General features: G+C 42.7%; 1 protein-coding gene across 7 annotated transcripts in view; it reads left to right on the top strand.

The window, feature by feature from the left end:
• LOC140198067 (uncharacterized) overlaps window positions 1-20,492 on the top strand; it is a 63,127-nt gene that overhangs the window by 19,369 nt on the left and 23,266 nt on the right. For 5 of the 7 annotated variants that reach the window (XR_011886093.1, XR_011886092.1, XM_072258935.1 and 2 more), the window contains exons 1-2: window positions 5,670-5,861; window positions 17,927-18,235. Coding sequence is in view for 5 of the 7 variants with exons in the window: in XM_072258935.1 (XP_072115036.1) it covers window positions 5,708-5,861; window positions 17,927-18,235 (463 nt within the window). In the remaining 2 variants the exon portion in view is untranslated. Of the gene's footprint in view, window positions 1-5,669; window positions 5,862-17,926; window positions 18,236-20,492 lie in introns of those variants that run through there. The other 2 variants (XM_072258938.1, XM_072258937.1) reach the window with 1 other exon arrangement.

The following is a 20,492-nucleotide window of genomic DNA, read 5'->3' as shown; positions in this document are numbered from 1 at the left end:
GCTAAATAAAGAAGTTGTGATAGAGTAAGTATTCTTTGATATAGATAAAGTATATGATATGTTATAGAGGAAGGGTCTAAATTATGGAAATTAGGAGTGAGAGGAAGGCTATATAATTTTTTCCCAAGCTTTTTATTTGGACAGTCTGTGCAGGTAAGGGTAGAAAAGTTATATTCGGGCTTCTATGAGATAGAGAATGGGACTTCACAAAGCAGTATTTGTAGCCCTTTATTGTTTAACATTATGATTAATGATACTCTCTTTGAGATAGGTACTGGGGTGGGTAAATCACTTTTTGCAGATGATGGAGCTTTAGTATAGGAGTTGGGATGTTGGGATGTAATGTTGAAATTGTACAAGGTATTGGTAAGGCCAAATTTAGAGTATTGTGTACAGTTCTGGTCACCGAATTATGGGAAAGATGTCAACAAAATTGAGATTGTACAGAAAAGATTTACTAGAATGTTACCTGGGTTTCATCTCCTAAATTACAGAGAAAGGTTCAACAAATTGGGTCTCTATTCTTTGGAGTGTAGAAGGTTGAGGGGGGACTTGATAGAGGTATTTAAAATTATGAGGGGGATAGATAGAGTTGACATGGATAGGCTTTTTCCATTGAGAGTGGGGGAGATTCAAACAAGAGGACATGAGCTGAGAGTTAAAGGGCAAAAGTTTAGGGGTAACATTAGGGGGAACTTCTTTACTCAGAGAGTGTGGAACGAGCTTCCAGCAGAAGTGGTTGAGGCAGGTTCGATGTTGTCATTTAAAATAAAATTGGATAGCTATATGGACAGGAAAGGAATGGAGGGTTATGGGCTGAGTGCAGGTCGGTGGGACTAGGTGAGAGTAAGAGTTCGACACGGACTAGAAGGGCTGAGATGGGCTGTTTCCGTGCTGTAATTGTTATATGGTTATATGGTTTTGTATATTAGAGGAAAAAATTCAATTTAACTGTATACAGGATACAATTAGCGATTAATAAAGTCGAACAGAGGGTAAATAGATGGGGGGTTAAACTTTCAGAAGCTAAAACAAGTTCTTTCTTCTTCTTTAGTCTTTTTATTGATTTAAAAAGAGCATATATAGAAACGAGGAGAATTATCTCAAATATATATATATCAATAATGGTACAAACAGAAGGTGAAGTAGACATGATCAAAATCATGCATAGTATTAAACAAATATGTAATATATAATAAAAAAGACAACTAGTTCTCTTCTTATCAATTCATAGAGAGAAAAAATAACTTTAAATTTTAAAATGAGAAGAGACCCCCCCCCCACTACACTATAAGAAAAAAAGGGGGGGGGAGAAAGGGACTGGGCAGTCCATTCTGAGGATACGACCAAAAAAAAAGGAAAAACTTTCTGATCAAATCTAAACTTTTGAAAAAAAAATTGGAAGAGTAATAAATCAAATCAAATGGAAATATTGAATAAAAAGTTGCAATATTTGCTCAAATTTAAAGGATGTATCATATGTCTGACTTCTTATTTTCTCTAAACTTAAACAGCACATAATGGAGGAAAGCCAAAAAAAGACAGTAGGTGGATTAGAGATCTTCCACTTCAATAAAATGGCTCTCCTAACCAATAAAGTTGAAAAGGCTATCATACATTGAATGGAAACAGCTGGCTCCGATGGGATAATCCCAAAGATTTTCATAAGTAAATTAGGTTGTAGGTCCAGATCTAAGACTTTTGATAGCGTTTTACAAACATCTCTCTAAAAATTATCTCGCTTTATACAAGATCAAAACACATGAGTTAAAGTGGCCACCTCAATATTACATCTGTCACAGATAGGATTAATGTTGGAAAAAATACGTGCTAGTTTATCCTTTGACATATGGGCCCAATGCACTACCTTGAACTGTATCAAGGAATGATGGGCACAAATAGATGAGTTATTAACCAAATGAAAAATTTTGCTCCATTGATTATCTGAAAATGACTCTTGAAATTCTAATTCCCAAGCACGTTTAATTTTATTGTTAGATATAATTCGTAAATTCAATAATGGTTTATAAATTATAGCTATCAACCCTTTTTGAAGTGGTTTAAGCTGAAAGAGAACATTTGTCATATTAGGCAGATAAGCAGAAGGGAAATTTGGCAGCAAACCACGTAAGAAGTTCCTAATTTGTAAATACCTAAAAGAAAGTGTACATTAGATAAATCATATTTATCCAATAACTGAGAAAAAGACATTAAACAATCCCATAAAAACAAATCTGAAAAAGTTGCTATTCCATAAGACCAAAGACAAAGGAGCAGAAGTTGGCCATTTGGCCCATCAAGTCTGCTCTACCATTTTATCATGAGCTGATCCCTTGGTTTTCCAAATTAAAAAAGCCTTATCCAAAATTGATGGTTTAAAAAAAATAATCGATATGGATATTACTAGAAAGAACAAAATTATTTAACTTATAAAATCTACGAAACTGAAACCAAATTCTTAATGTATGTTTAATAATGGGATTAAAATCTTGTCTACTAATCTTAGAAAACAAAAAGGGAAGAGGGGCTCCCAGTAAAGAGGCCAAAGAGAACCCCTTCGCCGAGTTTTCCTCCAAATCCAACCGTAAAGGACATTCATGTATGTATGAATAATGAATCCAAAAAGTAATGTATCGAGTATTAATTGCCCAATAATACATTCTAAAATTTGGCCAAGCCATACCACCATCCTTTTTAAATTTCTGCAATAAGGGTTTACTCAATCTAGGATTTTTATTATTCCAAATATAAGATTATAGAGTCTATCCTGTCAAAAAATGTTTTAGGAACAAAGGAAGGAACTGCCTGAAATATATATAAGAATTTCAGTAGGACTATCATTTTAATAGCATTAATTCGACCTATTAATGATAATGTCATAGGTGACCATTTAGAAAGCAATTGTTGGGTGTAATCAACTAATGGGAGAAAATTATATTTATACAGGTCCTTAAAATCTTTAGCAATTTTGATACCAAGATAAGTAAGGTAATTTCTAGCAATACTAAAAGGCACTTGATGATATTGATCTGAGTAATTTTAATGCGAAATAACTCACTTTTATGTAAATTTAATTTATATCCAGAAAAACTACTAAATTCAAATAATATAAATAACATAGAAGGAATAGATTTCCTAGGATCTGAAATACAAACTAACGGGTCCCTTGCATACAACAAAACCTTGTGTACCTTGTCCCCTCTCTTAATACAGTACCCTGAACAGTATTAGAATCTCTAAGAGCAATAGCTAAAACAAGTTATATGTTTTACAAAGAGGATCTATAGACATGCGCTTAATTTGAAATTATTTAGTCAAACTCTTGAAGAAGTGTCGGTGGTAAGATTTCTTGGCATGTGGCTGGATAATAAGCTGACATAGAAGCACCATATCAGTAAAATAATTGATAAATGTAAAGAAACATTAAATATCCTTAGGTGTCTTTGTGGGTATTCTTGGGGTACTACACAAAAACCCCTGTTTGCTGTATATATTTAGTACTTGATTATGACTGTGTGGCTTATGGATCAGTGTCATTTTCAAATTTAAAATGTTTGGGTGTGATACAAGCTCAGGCTTTAAGATTGTGTTGTGATACAGTAAGGTCATCTCCTGTTTCAACTTTACTGGTTAAAATGGGTCAATTACCCTAAGGGGTTAGAAGTTGTTGAAGAGTTTTTCGAAAAGCTAAGAGGTTGAAGTTGTTAACATACTGGGTTAAGTTGAGGGGCAGGGGAATGATCACCCTGTTATAAGTGTGTTGGAAGACTGTTGGGAACATCACAAGAAGAGTGTTTTTAGATTGAGGTGGCTGGGTTCTTATCTCACTGGGAATATGGGTTTGTTGGATTTTGTAATTTGTCCCACTGTAGCTTTTTTTGGTAATCCACCCGTGATTTTTTCCAATGGCTTTAATTGATTTTAGGTTGCATGATTTAATGAAATCCAAGGACCCTGGTATGCCCGAGAGTCTGTTGGTTCATCAGTATGCTAAGGAAAATTATTGTGATATGTTAACAATTTTTACTGATGGATCAAAAGGTAATTTAACAGGGAAAGTCAGTGTGGCTGTTTTTGTATCTGTAACAATAAAGAAATGTCTTACTAACTATTTTATCAGTGTATATGGCGGAACTGGTTGCCATCATTTTGGGCTTACAGTGGGTGGAGGAAATCTGTTTATGCAAAGTTATAATTTGTTCAGATTTTTTTTTGGTTTTGACTAGTCTTAAAACAGGTCATTCTTGCAGTAGGTCAGATTTACTGCTGGAAGCAGAACAAACTTTATCTCATATTTAAAGTATTGGTCTACATGTTCTCTTTTTATGGGTTCTTGCACACAGAGGTGTTGAGGGGAATGAGCAGGTTGATTGTTTGGCCAAAAAAGCTGTTAAAAGTTCATCTGTGGATATAGACCTTCTACTTAGCAAATCAGAAGCTAAGCGATAAGTGGGGCTAAGAACTGGGGGGATCATGGCAAGACTTGGGATAATGGGCATAAAGAGAGACACCTTTACAGAATACACAAAACTGTTGGATTGATGGGAGAAGTGGGCAAGACAAGAAGGGAAGGAATTATATTGACGACTTAGAATTGTGCATACTATGCTTAATTATTCCTTGTATCTTGTTAGAGGACACCACTTTGGGGTGTGTAGGTCTTGTCTAGTCATCATTATGAAACAGTTGAACATATTTTACAATGTGAAGCATATAAGGTTGAAAGAAAGCCAATATAGGCTGCACTACTAGCTTTTTCATTTAAAAACTTTAAGTTATGGAAGTGAATTTAATTTGTCGTGGTTTCTCATTTCTCACAAACGACAAGGAGACGCAGAAAATCCTTCAAGACGTTTTAAAATTGAATTTGCAAATCAAAGCTGAGACAATCAGAAAGCTAGTAGCTGACTGCCCATAAAAGCTTGTATACAACATTTTTTATAACAATTTCCTATCTTAGCTACATTATCATATCTAGTCAGCCTGTGATTACATATCATCAATATGTCCGCTCTCGACTTTCCACTATTGTTTTACTCCCCAACTTAATTATGTCCTAGTTTACATTTTAGACCAGGTGTCTCCTCATCCCTAACCACAGTTATTTCTTAATTAGTCTTGTTGTGACATACTACCACATATTTCATTACCTTACTCGCCACCGTTATCTTTCTACTTGGTTTCATTCTAGTTCTCTTCCTGAATTAATAGTGATTAGGTCAAAAGTCATGGCTACATAGTGAATACCCTCTATTCAGCTAGCAGTGGTTACATAGTAAATATAGAAAATATAATGTGTGCATTCGAGTAAATACTGAAATACTGTTGAGTAAATACTGTAATACATAGAAAATACAATGTATGCGTTTACATTTTCCGATAAATTCACGATAATGTCTTTCATTACTTAAAATCTATAGGGTATTTTGGAGTAATTTAGTTTTCATTTGTTAAAGCACTAGTCAGGGTTTATTTCCCAACTCTCTGTACCACACTCCAGTCCAAAACACAAAATAATTTACAGATGCTGGGGTCAAAGCGACACTGACAGCTCGCTGCTGAGTTCCTCCAGCGTGTTGTGAGTGTTGCACACACTCCTGTCCAGTTGGTGGCGGTAGTGGGCATAAAAAAAAAAGTCCAAGATCACGTGATCAGTTCCTGCATGGCTGCGGGGCCGTGGGCCTGGTAAACTTTTCTCTCCGTTCGGATGCAAACTGTTATTGGGAGCAACTGCGGTTTGATGATGATTTTGTTTCTGCTACCTCTCGTGCTGCTGGTGTTGTCCGTGCCCCTTGTGTATAATGGAGCCGACACACATTTAGACGTGAAAGGGAGCGCTGCATATCCAAGGCCAGACGCAGGTATGCTCCAGTATTTTTGGCGCCGGCTAAAATGGATGGGATGGGAGTTCGGCCCAAAGTGATCGTTCTTGGTTTGTTCTGTTTGTGCATTCTATTTTTAGATGAGAAACTTTTGTGACTCATTCATTAAACTGTCTCTGGTGCTTAGTCATCATTTTGATGGCAGTGCGGTATACAAATGTAAGCCAGTTGGGGCTGCCTTCGCTTTCCTACTCATTTAGTGAAGGGTTGTGATGTTGGGATAGCTTGGTCTCTGGCTATCCATATGATCAGTGCCTCTCATCTTATACACCTCACATGATAGGATGCAAAACTTGGCAGAAAAGTGGCAGATGGAGTTCAACCTAGATAAGTGTGAGGTAGTTCCTTTTGGTAGGTCAAACAGAATGGCAGAGTATAGTATTAATGGTAAGACTCTTGGCAGTGTGGAGGATCAGAGGGATCTTGGGGCCTGAGTCCACAGGACACTCAAAGCAGCTGCACCGGTTGACTCTGCAGTTAAGAAGGCATAAGAAGGCATACGGTGCATTGGCCTTCATCAATCGTGGGATTGAGTTTAGGAGAAGATTGAGGGATGACCTTGTGTATATCTCTCATGATTTTATCTATCTATATATTGGTTGGATGCATATGGCTTTTTTCCTGGGAAAAGAGAATGGAAAAAAAAACTAGGTGGATATGTTTAAGCCAAGTGATGAAAGATTGAAAAAATATCTGAGGGACAATTTCACTCAGAGGGTAGTGTGTGTTTGAAATGAGCTGTCAGAGAAAGTGGCTAAGAAGGTACGGTAACATTTAGGGCTTTGGGTAATTACATGAATAGGAGGAGCTTAAAGGAATTATGAATCAAATGTGGGCAAATGAACTTAAATGAATGGGCATCTTAGTTGACATGGACTGGTTGGGCCAAAGGCCAACATAAAAAGGCTCCATGATGCAATGTTCAGCTTGTCACCCGGCTTCCAGACTGCCCTTGCACCCTTTCCCATCTCCTTCTTGGATATGGCCCGAGGAGGGGGAGTGAGCTGACTCTGTCCCTCTGAGAGGCCTTGTATCCAGTTAGTGTTCAGGAGGCATTGGCCGGATCTCCTGAGGAACTGGCAGGAGGTGATGCTGTGGTTGGAGACCCATCTCCTGCCAAAACTTTGAGGCTTTGTTACACTTTGTATATGTTTCTAAACCAGAATTATTCTTTTAAATTTTAGTTTTATGACTTGATTTATAAATTGGTTTATCTTTAATTTCATGCCATTTTTAAATTAAAAATTGATGTAAAGTACATTAAGAAGTTACTGAAATAACATTAAGTGAGGCAGCTGTGACTGCCATTGGATAGCAGAGGTGGTAGGTTCCGGCTGTTGTTTTGGGCAAGGGCAGCAAGCTGAGGGTCTGGTACAGGTTTGTGAAAGCCTGGCAGAGATTAACCTGCAAATGGCTAATTACAAATCCCCACGTTTTCTACAAGTTATAGGAGCAGAATTAGGCCATTTGGCCCATCAAGTCTGTGCTGCCATTCCATTATGGCTGATTTATTATACCCGCGACCCCATTCTCCTGCTTTTTGCCCATAACATTTGGTGCCATTACTAATCCAGATCCTATCACCCTCTGTTTAAATATATCTCGTGACTTGGCCTCCACATCTGTCTGTGGCAATAAATTCCACAGATTCACCGTCATCTGGCTAAAGAAATTCCTCCTAATCTCTGTTCCATTGGGAGGCTGTACTCTCTGGTTGTAGATTCCCAGGCTATGGAAAGCATCCTCTCCACATCCACTCTATGTACGCCTTTCAATATGCAATGAGATTCCACTCGCTCTCTTCCTCACACCGCCCCACCACCACTACCACCAATTGCCCTAAACAGATTCTGTTCCTCCCTCCTCTGTTGATTTGTTGGTCTTGTTGGTGTCTCTCCCAGTGCCATGACCCTGCTCTGAAGAATTCCATCCTTCAGCATGAAGTTTTCACTTTTCATTCCATTGCTCTCATGTTAAATGACCTTTAGCAGAATCCCTGTAAATGTGTCAATTTTCGATTGCTCTCTTTCCATTAGAGAATTCTTCATGCTTCAATCTATCATTGCTGTCATTCCAATTGAGAGTTCCTGTCATTTCTAATGTCCTTTAGCAGAGTCTCTGTAATGTTCCAATATACAGTAACATTCCCATATGCAAATGTAAAACATTCCGTGGAATATTCATAGCAAGTACTGTGCATACTATATTAGATTAAACTAGACTTTCATTAAACGCTATTGCTGGCTCCTTTTAAATGTCCTCTCATTTTAAATGCCCCTTTGCAGCTTGGATTTTCACTCTGTAACTCTTCCCTGGCACGTCTTGTCCTCCAGCCTGTTTTTTTTTTGTCATCCCAAATCTCTGAAATTCCCTGCTGACTTCCGTCAGCTTTGTCCTGAATCTTGCATCATTCCATGCCTCCTTCCATTACTAGCCACTATCCCATCTTTGGTGTTACTTTCTCTGATACCTTCCCTAGAAGTTTCATGCCAATTGATCAGTGTTCCTTGTAACATTGCATGGTGCCGTATACAGTTCATATTAACATTTAGATTTGTGGTGAGCCTCTCCACAGGTAAACTATCTAAAAGGAAGGTCATAGAAATCTTTGTTTGGCCACCAAGAGAATCAACATCTGATTGAAGAGTCTTTTATTCAGATTATATGTGAGACTAGGTTGTATTCAAGAATTTGAGTTCCTTGAAGTTCTGTAATTATTCATCCTGCGGAGGGCTGTAATACGCCTAGGTGCATCTAAGCAGCCGGAAATAGAAGTAGAAGAAGAAGAAGAATCCAGACCTTTTTGTCATAACCAGTCCTAGCTGACTCATTGCCCACCCAATATACTGTGTGGCACCCACGACATTCCCAATTTCCTGTATTTGGCCCATATTCCTCTCCATGTACACCTATATCCAAGTGCCCCTAAATGATACTATTGCAGACATCCCACCTCTTCCGAAAGTTCCGGGAGTCTCCCGTATATTAATAGTGGCTCCCTGATGCCCGCAAATTATATACAATATCCCGGAAATCAATTTTTTTGAGAGCGAGCAAGCGAGAGAGTGAGAGAGCAAGTAAGCAAGAAAGAGAGCGAGAGAGTGCGCGAGCTACCACGAGAGAGAGAGAGAGAGAGAGAGAACGAACGAACCATGGCAGAGTGTTCCAAAAAAAGAAAATATAAACCGTACATCACCCCAGACTACAGTAAAGTATACCCCTGCCTAATAGGGGTCAAAAATAATGACGGTGTTGCTCGCTGCACTGTTTGCAACAGTGACTTTTCTATTGCCCATGGTGGGTTAAGACTGTAAAAGACATGTTGAGGTGAGTTTAACAGGTGTCATTCATTCATTAGCATAGCTAACGTTATTTAAACTAGCTGGCTAGCTGCTAAGGAGCTACTCTATTGCAGACATCCCACCTCTCCTGGAAGTCTCCCGCAAATTGATGGTGCTACCTCCCTGAAATCAGTTTTTGCAGGGTGGGATGTCTGCTATTGTATCTGCCTCAACCACTTCCTCTGGCAGCTCATTCCATGTATTCACCACCCTTTGTGTGGAAAAAGTTGTCTCTCAGATTACCTTTAAATCTTTCCCCTCTCACATCAAACCTGTGGTCCCTAATTTTGGACTCTCCTACCCTGGGGAAAAGACCATTAACCCTTCACCTTATCTATGCCCTTCATAACTTTAAATGCGTATGTGAGGTCACCCTTCATTCTTCTATGTTCCAAGGAATGAGGAACAGCCTGGTCATCTCCCTCTAACTCGAGCCCTCTAGTCTCAGCAACATCCTCGTAAATCTTCTCTTTATGCTGTCCAGTTTAACCACATCTTTCCTGTTGCAGGATTACCAAAACTGGACACAACCCTCCAGCTTGTAGAACTGCAACATTACATCTGCTCCCACACTCAGTGCTCTGTCTGATGAAGGCCAGTGTGCTAAACACCTTTTTTCATCACGCTCTCTGCCTGTGTTTTTGCTTTCAATAAACTATGCACTTGACCTTTGTTTCATTACGCCCCCATTCATAGTACAAGACCTTACAAAGTGCGTCACCTCATACTTATCTGTATTGAAATCCATTTGCCACTCTTCTGGCCAGTTCCCCAACTGATCAAGGGAAGGTATATGAGAATCTTCTCTTTTGAGACACGGGCGGTATTATTTTGCCAACTGTCCTGTGATGAAGAGTGGTTGAATTACTGTTTGTAAATCAGGAGGAGAGCCGTACTGGCCTTCAAGAGCAGAGTGATTGGTTTGCTTCAGTGGCATCTGCTCCATACTTGACAATTAAGGTTAAAAATAACATTGGTCTAATATGTGCAACTGGTCTGTCACCAGCAATGCAACCCCAGCAAATTCACAGGTGAAGTGCCGCCTCACCCGGACGGGCTGTTTAGCTCCCACAATGGAGGTGAGGGAGGGGTAGTACTTTGGCCACTTGCAAGGATGTGCCATGAGGAAGATTAGTGGGGAGGGACGAATGGACAATGGAATCACAGAGGGAGTGATCCCCGCAGAAAGTGTGTGTGGGGTGTTGGGGGAAGGTAAAGATATGTTTAGTCGTAGGATCCCTTTCGAGCGGAGGAAGTTGCGGAGAATGATGTGTTAGATACAGAAGCTCACGGGAGGTAGGTAAGGACAAGAGTAACCCTACCACTGGTTAAGTTGGTGGGAAGATGGGGAGATAGATGAAGCCAAGTGAGGATGAAGGTAGGTGGGTGGGGGAGAGGAATGATGTGATGGGCAGAAAAGGTAAAGGGCTGAATAAGAAGGAATCTGATAGGAGAGCAGAGTGGGCCATTGGAGAACATGTTCAGGATAGGCAGGTGAAGAGAAGGGGTAAGTGGGAAAACAGTATCCAGAATAGAAAAAGGGAAAGGGGGAGCGAGGAGGAATTACCAGGTTAGACAAATTAATGTTCTGGTTGGAGTTAATCCAGATAGAACATGAAGTTTTCCTCCTCCAATCTTCAAAAGGCCTCTTCAAGGCAATAGTGGAGGCCATGGATCGACATGTCGGAGTGGGAAGTAAGATTAAATTGGTTTGCCATTGGGAAACCCTGCCTGTTGTGGATGGAGCAATGGAGACTGAAAGGTTCCTCGGAAGCTGCTTGTCTCACTGCACACTTCCAGCTTGTTGTTCCTGAAAGATAACCTGCATGAAATCAGGCCGTTTCCTCAAATGAGTCCATGCCCGCCAGTGGGCACCCATCCATGTTAATCCCATTGCCCAGCGCTTGGTACGTGGCCTTCTTGCCCAAGTGTCCATCTGCACATGAATTGGAATGGTTTGTTATTGCCCCATGTAATCAGTGCGGAGCTTGTCTTTCATAGTTTTCGTCCAGATCAATTTATTACACGATGTGTTGAGGAAGCATCAGGGTAAACTTTAACAGATTGCAGGATGAAGTGCAATAACTACAGAGAAAACACACTGTAGGTAGACAACATGGTGCAAGATGATAACAAGGTAGATAGAAGTCAAGAGTCCAATGCTAGGAAACCATTGAATAGTCTTATAATTGCAGGTAGAAGCTGTCTTTAACACATGCTGAGCTCGTCGCTTCATCAACTTTGCCTCCAACTTCCACCCTTCCCTTAAATTTACCTGGTCTATTCCCAATACTTCCTTCCCATTGCTAGATCTCATTCTCTAACTCTGGAGATAGCTTATCTACTGATGTCTATTACAAACCCATGGACTCTCACAGCTACCTAGACTATACCTCTTCCCATGCTGTTAGTTGTAAAAATGCCATCCCCTTCTCTCACGTCCTCTGTTTCCACTGCATCTGCTCTCCGGATGAGGTTTTTCAATGCAGAACTAAGAAGGTGTCTTCCTCCTTCAAAGAAAGGGGCTTTCCTTCCTCCACCAACAACGCTGCCATTTCGCACATGTCTGCCCTCACCCCATCCTCCTGCCACCACACCAGGGATGGGGTTCCTCTTGTCCTCTCCTACCACCCCACCAACCTCTGCATCCAGCACATAATTCTAAACAACTTCCACCATCTCCAATGGGATCCCACCACCAAGCACATCTTTCCCTCCCCCGCACTCTTTGCTTTCTGCAGGTATCACTCCCTACATGACTCCCTTGTTCATTCGTCCTTCCCCACTGACTTCCCTACCCTTGCAAGAGGAACAAGTCCTACACCTGCCCCTATACCTCCTCCATCACTACCATTCAGGACCCTAAACAGTCCTTCCAGGTAAGGTGACACTTCACCTGTGAGTCTGTTGGGGTTATATACTGTGTCCAGTGCTCCCGCTGTGGCGTCCTATATATCAGTGAGACCTGATGTAGATTGGAAGACTGCTTCGCCTAGCATTTATGCTCCATCTGCCAGAAGAAGCAGGATCTCCAAGTGGCCATCTATTTTAATTCCACTTCCCATTCCCATTCCGAAATGTCAATCCATAGCCTCCTGTACGGTCATGATGAGGCCACACTCAAGTTGGAGGAACAACACCTTATATTCTGTCTGGATAGCCTCCAAACTGATGGCACGAACATTGATTTCTCAAACTTCAGGTAATGCCCCCACATCACCATAACCCATCCCCTTTTCCCTCTCTCATCTTGTCTGCTTGCCTGCCCATCGCCTCCCTCTGGTGCTCTTCCCCCTTTTCTTTCTTCCATGGGCTTTCTTTTTTTTTATCCTATCAGACTCCCCCTTCTCCAACCCTGTATCTCTTTCACCAATCAACTTCCCAGCTCTTTACTTCATCCCTCTCCCTCCCAGTTTTACCTATCACCTTGTGTTTTTCTCTCTCTCTCTCTCTCTACTGTACATTGTACTTTTTTTTTTCTATAGATGCTGCCTGATCTGCTGAGTTCCTCCAGCATTTTGTGTGTGTGTTGCTTGGATTTCCAGCATCTGGAGATCTTCTCTTGTATTTACAAGGTGTGGTTGGGTTTTTGAGTATGCCTGCTGCTTTACCACGGTGGCGAGAGGGACAGATAATGCAACATTTGAATGCTGCCACTGACCCAGCTTCACTTACCCTCGGGAAGTGTATTCCAAATACTGCTACACCCTGGTGAAGAAAGCTGCCTCATATTCCCTTTAGATCTTTTCCACATTATCCAAAATCTATATCTTCTTGTTTTAGAAACAGAAAACCTACAGCACAATTTATCTACCTCTTGAATAAGGGAAAGGTTCCTTCAGTTTACTCTGTCTATACCCCTCAATTTTATATACCTCAAGCATGTCCCTTTATAGCCTCCTCTCTAGAGAAAACAGATGTAGCTTCTCCACTCTCTGCATAGCGGAACTGCTCCATTTTAAGCAACGTCCTGGTGAGTCTGTTCTACGCCCCTTCCAGCACGGTCACATCAGTTCCATACTCCTGTGTACCTGATTGTTTCAATGCTAGTTACTGGGTCACTTCACAACTGAAATGGAAAATGGAGGTGATACTTTGGCAGCCAGTAGCCTGACTGTGAAGGGGTGGATATGACAGAAGTAGATCCTGCTTGGATTGGACTGTAGATGTGCAGTCGTACTGGAAGGGATAGCTCCTGCAAATGCAGTTTAACGCTTACCTAGTTTTGGGATCACACGAATACCAAGGCTGTCATCTGAAACCCGATGGGGGACCAATATGCCTGCGGGCAGGTTTGTTAGAGCTGTTGGGGAGGGTTTAAACGAATTTGGCAAGGGGTGGGAACCAGAGTGAAGGGACTCGGGGTAGGACGGATGGTAAAAAAGCAAAGATAGCGAGCAGCCATACTGTCAGGAAGGGCAGGCAGATGATGGGACAAAGTTGCAGCCAGCAGGGTGAATATCAGTGCATTAGGCATGCAGAATCAAAAAGGGTAGCAAACACGGTACTCATAAAGTGTTATATCTCAATGCACGGAGCATAAGGAATAAGCTGGATGATCTTGTTGTGCTATTACAGATTGCCAGGTATGATGTTGTGGACATCACTGGATCATGGCTGAAGGATGGTTGTAGTTGGGAGCCGAAAGTCCAAGGTTACACGTTGTATCGGAGGGATAGGAAGGTAGGGAGAGTGGGTGTCATGGCTCTTCTGGTAAAGAATGGTATCAAATCAGTAGAAAGATGTGACATAGGAACAGAAGATGTTGAATCCTTGTGGGTTGAGTTAAGAAACTGCAAGAGTAAAAGTAAAAGACTCTGGCAGTTAAATACAGGTCTCCCAACAGTAGCTGGGATGTGGACCATAGATTACGATGGGAAATAGAAAAGGTGTGTCAAAAGGGCAATGTTATGATAGTCATGGGAAGTTTCAACATGCATGTCAATTGCAAAAATCAGGTTGGTAATGGAGCTCAAGAGTGTGAGTTGGTTGAATGCCTACAAGATATCAAAAGCTTTAAGTTCCTTGGGGTCAATATCACAAATGACCTGACTTGGTCCAACCAAGCAGAGTTCACTGCCAAGAAGGCCCACCAGCACCTTTACTTCCTGAGAAAACTAAAGAAATTTGGCCTGTCCCCTAAAGCGCCCACTAATTTTTATAGATACACTGTAGAAAGCATTCTTCTGGGGTGCATCACAACCTGGTATGGAAGTTGTCCTGTCCAGGACCGAGAGAAGCTGCAGAAGATCGTGAACACGGCGCAGCACATCACACAAACCAATCTTCCGTTCTTGGACTCACTTTACACTGCATGCTGTTGAAGCAGTGCTGCCAGGATAATCAAGGACACGACCCACCCAGCCAACACACTTTTCGTCCCTCTTCCCTCCGGAAGAAGGCTCAGGAGCTTGAAGACTCATACGGTCAGATTTGGGAACAGCTTCTTTCCAACTGTGATAAGACTACTGAACGGATCTGGGCCGTACTCTCCAAATATCCGGACCTGCCTCTCGGTTTTTTTGCACTACCTTACTTTACATTTTTCTATTTTCTATTTACGATTTATAATTTAAATTTTTAATATTTACTAATTTGTACTATTTTTAATATTTAAAATTTGTAATCCAGGGAGCGGAAAATGCAGAATCAAATATCGCTGTGATGATTTTACGTTCTAGTATCAATTGTCTGGCGACAGTAAAGTATAAAGATGGCTTTTTAGAGCAGTTTTTTGTTGAGCCTACTAGGGGATTGGCTATACTGGTTTGGGTGGTTATGTAATGAACCAGAGTTGATTAGGGAGCTACAGGTAAAAGAACCCTTAGGAGGCAGTGATCACAATATGATTGAGTTCAACTTGAAATTTGGTAGGGAGAAATTAAAGTAGCAGTATTTCACTGGAGTAAAGGGAATTACAGTGGTATGAGAGAGGAGTTGGCCAAAGTAAATTGGAAGGAGATGCTGGCAGGAATGAACAGAGCAGCAATGGCATGATTTTCTGGGAAAAATGAGGAAGGTACAGGGTAGATGTATTCCAAAAACAAAAAAAAAAATACTCAAATGGCAAATAGTATGACCATGGCTGAAAAAGGAAGTCAAAACTAATGTAAAAGCAAAAGAGAGGGCTTAGAACAAAGCAAACATTATCAGGAAGGCAAAGGACTGGGAAGGTTTTAAAACCCTACAGAGAGTAACTATAAAAGAATCATTAGGAAGGAAAAGATGAAATATGAAAGCAAGCTAGCAAACAATATCAAAGTGGATAGATAGTAAAAGCTTTTTCAAGTATGTAAAAAAAAAAGAGCTGAGAGTGGATATAGAACCGCTAGAAAATGAGGCTGGAGCAGTAATAACAGGGGACAAGGAGATGATAGATGAAATAAATGAGTATTTTGCATCAGTCTTCATTGTGGAAGACTGTAGCAGTATGCCTGAGGTTGTGTGAAGGAAGAGAAATGGGTGCAGTTACTATTACAAGAGAGAAGGTGCTCAAAAAGCTGAAAGGCCTAAAGATACGTTAGTCACCCGGACCTACTGTACTGTAGTCTCTACTGTAGTGCTCTGTGACTCTAGACCCACGTATCTGGTCCTAAAGCCCAATGAGCAGTCCCTGATCGCACACGTACATGGCGGACGTGCTCTCCAAAATGAGATTTGGGGAGGGAATCCGGAATTGGATCAGACTGCTCTACACAGACATCCGTAGTGCAGTCCAGGTCAACGGGTGGGAAACAGACAGCTTCCCCATCAGGTCTGGAGTCAGGCAGGGCTGTCCCCTCTCCCCTGTCTTGTTTGTCTGCTGTATAGAGCCCTTTGCCGAGGCCATCAGGAGGGATGAGGGCATAAGAGGGGTGACGCTGCCAGGCAGTGGAGGGACCCAAGTGAAAACCTCCCTGTACATGGACGACGTCACCGTCTTCTGCTCTGATCCGAGGTCAGTTCGTAGGCTGATCAGCATCTGCGAACAGTTCGAGCTAGCGACGGGGGCCAGGCTCAACCGCACGAAGAGCGAAGCCATGCTCTTCGGCAACTGGCCAGACCGATCCAGCGTCCCCTTCACCATCAGGTCTGACCACATGAAGGTGTTGGGGATCTGGTTCGGAGGGGCCGAGTCGTGCAACAGGAACTGGCGGGAGCGGACTGCCAAGGTGAAACAGAAACTGGGACTGTGGGGAGGGCGCTCCCTGTCGATAACGGGCAAGAACCTGGTCATCAGGTGTGAGGGGCTCTCAGGGCTGCTGTACTTGGCGCAGGTCTGGCCCGTCCCCCGCTCCTACAGCTCGGAAATCACCCGGGCTGTCTTCAGATTCGTCTGGGGATCCAAGATGGAGCGGGTGAGACGGACCGCCATGCACAAGTCCCTGGACAATGGGGGCAAGAACGTCCCCAATGTCGCCCTCACCCTGATGGCCAGCTTCGTGTGTGGCTGCATCAGGTTGTGCGTGGATCCCAGATACGTGGGCACAAAGTACTACTATGTGCCCAGGTTCTACCTGTCGCCCTGGCTACGAAGGATGGGTCTGGCCCCACTCCCGCGCAACGCCCCCGTCAGCTGGTTGTTGCCCCCTTACCTGTCCTTCGTAGAAAAATTCTTCAAGACCAATGCATTTGACCACAGGGCCATCAGGCAGTGGTCGGCACGTAGTGTCCTGCAGGCACTGCAGGAGAAGGACGTGATGGACACAGTGGCGTGGTTCCCTGAGCAGACCGTCCAGTTCATCTGGCAAAATGCCTCATCGCCAGATCTCACCAACAGGCACAAAGACCTCGCCTGGCTGGCGGTGAGAGGGGCCCTCCCAGTCAGATCCCTCCTGTACGCCCGGAACGGTTCCTCCACACCCCACTGCTCACGGGAGGACTGTAATGGGGTGGAGTCGGTGGCTCACCTCTTTGCACACTGTGGGTTCGCAAAGAAGGTGTGGAAGAGAATGGAAGGGACAGTACTAAGATTCATGCCCAGCAGCTGCGTTACCGAGGACTCCGTGATCTACGGGCTGTTCCCGGGGACGCACACGGAGACCAACATCCAGTGCTGCTGGCAGATCATCAATTCGGTGAAAGACGCTCTGTGGTCGGCCCGAAACTTGATGGTCTGCCAGCTGACAGAGATGTCCGTGACTGAATGCTGCCGACTGGCACACTCTTGTCTGCAGGAGTACGTTCTGAGGGATGCACTCAAACTTGGTGCGGCCACCGCAAAGGCCCGGTGGGGAAGGACCACAGTTTAACGTTCATCACCCGTAGGAGGGGGAGAGGTTGGGTGGGGAGGAGACCGACCCTCATCAGCGGTGTGGACAGATAATCAACATGGTGCCCAAGGAGTGGGTGGAATTGTTAATTTGGGAAAGTATTAGAGCCATTGCCTGCCTTTATTGTTGAAAATTTTGAATGTTAATAAGTCTTAACTCTTGACCAAGGGTTGAGAGTAAACGCATGATTTACTGTAAACATCTTTCATTTGTAAACGAACAGAGAGTCAACGCAAAATTTTTATTGTTAATAACTGTATTGAATAAGGACTCAGTCAACGAATGGTTTTCTTTTCCTGTATGTAATTATTTTTATTTTGTAATATTTCTGAATAAAGTATTTTTGGGAAAAAAAAATGCACTCATTTGCTGAGGTTAGGCTGCTTGTGCATTATCTAAATATTTTTCTTGTTAATGCAGCATAATTGATTACATTTCTTATCCAAATCAGGTGGAAGGGAAGTAGCGACTGGCAGCTTTGGCTCTTCGATGTTACTGGATCCCAAATTTACAGTCAATCGCAGCAAGGAAGAAGTTGTTTGGGAGTGGAAAAATTGGAATAGCACCAAATCTCTGGTTATTTTAGATCATGTCCCTAGTAGATCTTCCATGTTTCCAAGTGAACAGTTCGAACACCGTTTACAGTTCAATATTTCTAATTGCGCGCTGACGATAAATCCACTGGAACGCCGTGATGAAGGAATTTACATCGTATATGTACAGGGAGAAAAGAAGAAAGAAGTAGTTTTGCATGTTTACGGTGAGTTATCTTGCTTATTTGTGATGCTATATGTGAAATACTCATCAAATTGCCTGCCGTTGTTTCTGTTTGAGGATAAGTGGGATATCGGACCTAAAGACCAAAATACGGAAGTTGAATGTAGCTGTTCATTCAGCCAAGGCGGCTATGATACATCTGGCAGCCCACAGGGAAGCCTGCACGGCAAAATGGTCCGGCATCTATCCCTGGACTGGTGAGGTGCGAGATGAAGAACTGTTGTCTGACCTGAGGGTTGAATTTTGGGGGAGGGGGTGAAGTGGTAGTGTGGACTGATGGGAAAACTGCAGAATTCAATTGGAGGGAGGATGGAAGGTGAGGGGAGAAAGGTGTGCAAATGAAACAGTAGGATTATTGCAGTCTCTGCTGAGCCTCAGTCCCATTCCATTCTCCCCCACCCCACTCTGAAGTATGTCTGTGACAATATACTTGTGAAATCAGCAATGTGTTCTACTTTTCGTGACCCTTATTGCTGAGGCAGAGACTAGGACATTAGTAAGTTGCCTGTGGGGAAGATGAACGGCATTAAGATTGGTGTTTGGGTCTGGAGGATGCTCCAGAAAGAGAGGGAGGAATGAAGACCCAGAGAACTCTGAAAACTATTTTGCATATGAGGAATGAGCATTCGGAGGAAGCTTTCCAGGCAAGTACAATTACAGCGATTAATTGACATTTGTACAGGTACTTGGATTAAAAGGTGTGTGGGCCAGATGCAGGAAAATTAGACTAGCGTGGTTAGACATCATGGTCAGCATGGAGGAGTTGAGTTAACAGGCCTGTTTCCGTGCTCTATGACGTTGACAAACACTGACGACCTCCTGTTCAGGGGCTATGTTGAAGCTTTGAGTCAGCTCAAGGTGATGAGGTGGGGTGTGGGGGGCAGCCGGGAAAGTGTGTTAACAGAAAACAGGGGCAAGGAAATTGAAGTGTCCTTGGCATTGCACCTAGGAAGATACCTGGTCTTTAGGAGGATTTAATGGAATTTGAGGAAGTATCCAACATTTCAGTCGGGCCAGGCAAATCAGGAAGCTGGTAGAAGTTTTCAGAATTCTGAGTGCTATCAGGAGTTGAGAGAGGAAATCCAGCTTGCGCTGGCAGCAGGTTTGAGAACCGGAAGCCACAGGGGTACAATCACTGGCAGCAACATTTCTCATCCCGTTATGCTGAGCACTGCTGCTCCCCGGGGCTGTGTGCCCAGCCTAATACCGTTCACGCTGCTGATGCAGAGTGATCGCGAGATCCAGTTCAAACCGCGTCGTCGAGTTTGCAGATGACACAACAGTGGTTGGCCTATCGGGAACGATGACTAGGAGTATAGAGAGGAAGTGGAGTGGCTGGTGGATTGGTGTAAGAAGAACATGGAGAAGACCAAGGAAACCTTGTGGACTTCAGAAAGATGCAGACAAACCATCCCCCTCTGTGAATACATCACTCCCCATGTAGGGAGAGTTAAGTGCACCAAATTCCTGGGAGTTCACATCAAGGATGACCTCACCTGGTCCCTTAATATCACCTCCCTGAGCAATAAGGCACAGCAGCATCTCTACTTCCTAAGAAGATTGAGGCAAGCCAGGTTCTCCCTCCTCCCCCACCTCCTCCCTATCTAACTCTGTTTTACAGGAGCACTTTTGAGAGTGTCTTGACAAGTTGCATCTCCATTTGGTATGGGAGCAGTCGAGCATCAGACCAGAAGTCCCTACAAAGTACAGTGAGAACAGCTGAGAGGATCATGAGGGTCTCCCTATCATCCATCAGGGTCATTTATCAGGAGTGCTCTTAGTATTATTGAGGATTCCCCCCCCCCCCCATTCATCCAGCATCGTCATTGACTTTCTACCATCATGCAGGAGACTACGATGCATAAAAGCATGAATGGATAGGATGAAATACTTTCTTCCCCTAGGCCATTAGGTTTCTGAACTCCCTGCCACATTGTATTCAAAATGCCACTGGTTAATCTGTTCCATACCTTACAATATTTAATGTTCTAAATATTGTATCTTGGCTGGACTTGAAAAGGGCTGTTCCTTTTAAAATATTTTAAAATTTTATCCTTGTCTTTATAAATTATTGTGTGCTATGTGTATATAGCTAAATGATAAACTTGCCTTGCCAATCCCAAGAAAGCTCTGGACCTTTGTGAACCAGGCCTTTAGGTCCATTGTCATTCACATATCGTCATCAAGCACAGGAACAATTCATTTGGCCAACAGTGTCTACACCCATCTACATTAATCCT

This window comes from Mobula birostris, chromosome 5, assembly GCF_030028105.1.
Source record: "Mobula birostris isolate sMobBir1 chromosome 5, sMobBir1.hap1, whole genome shotgun sequence".
Classification (NCBI taxonomy): Eukaryota; Metazoa; Chordata; class Chondrichthyes; order Myliobatiformes; family Myliobatidae; genus Mobula; species Mobula birostris.
This window is presented reverse-complemented; position numbering and strand designations above follow the sequence as displayed.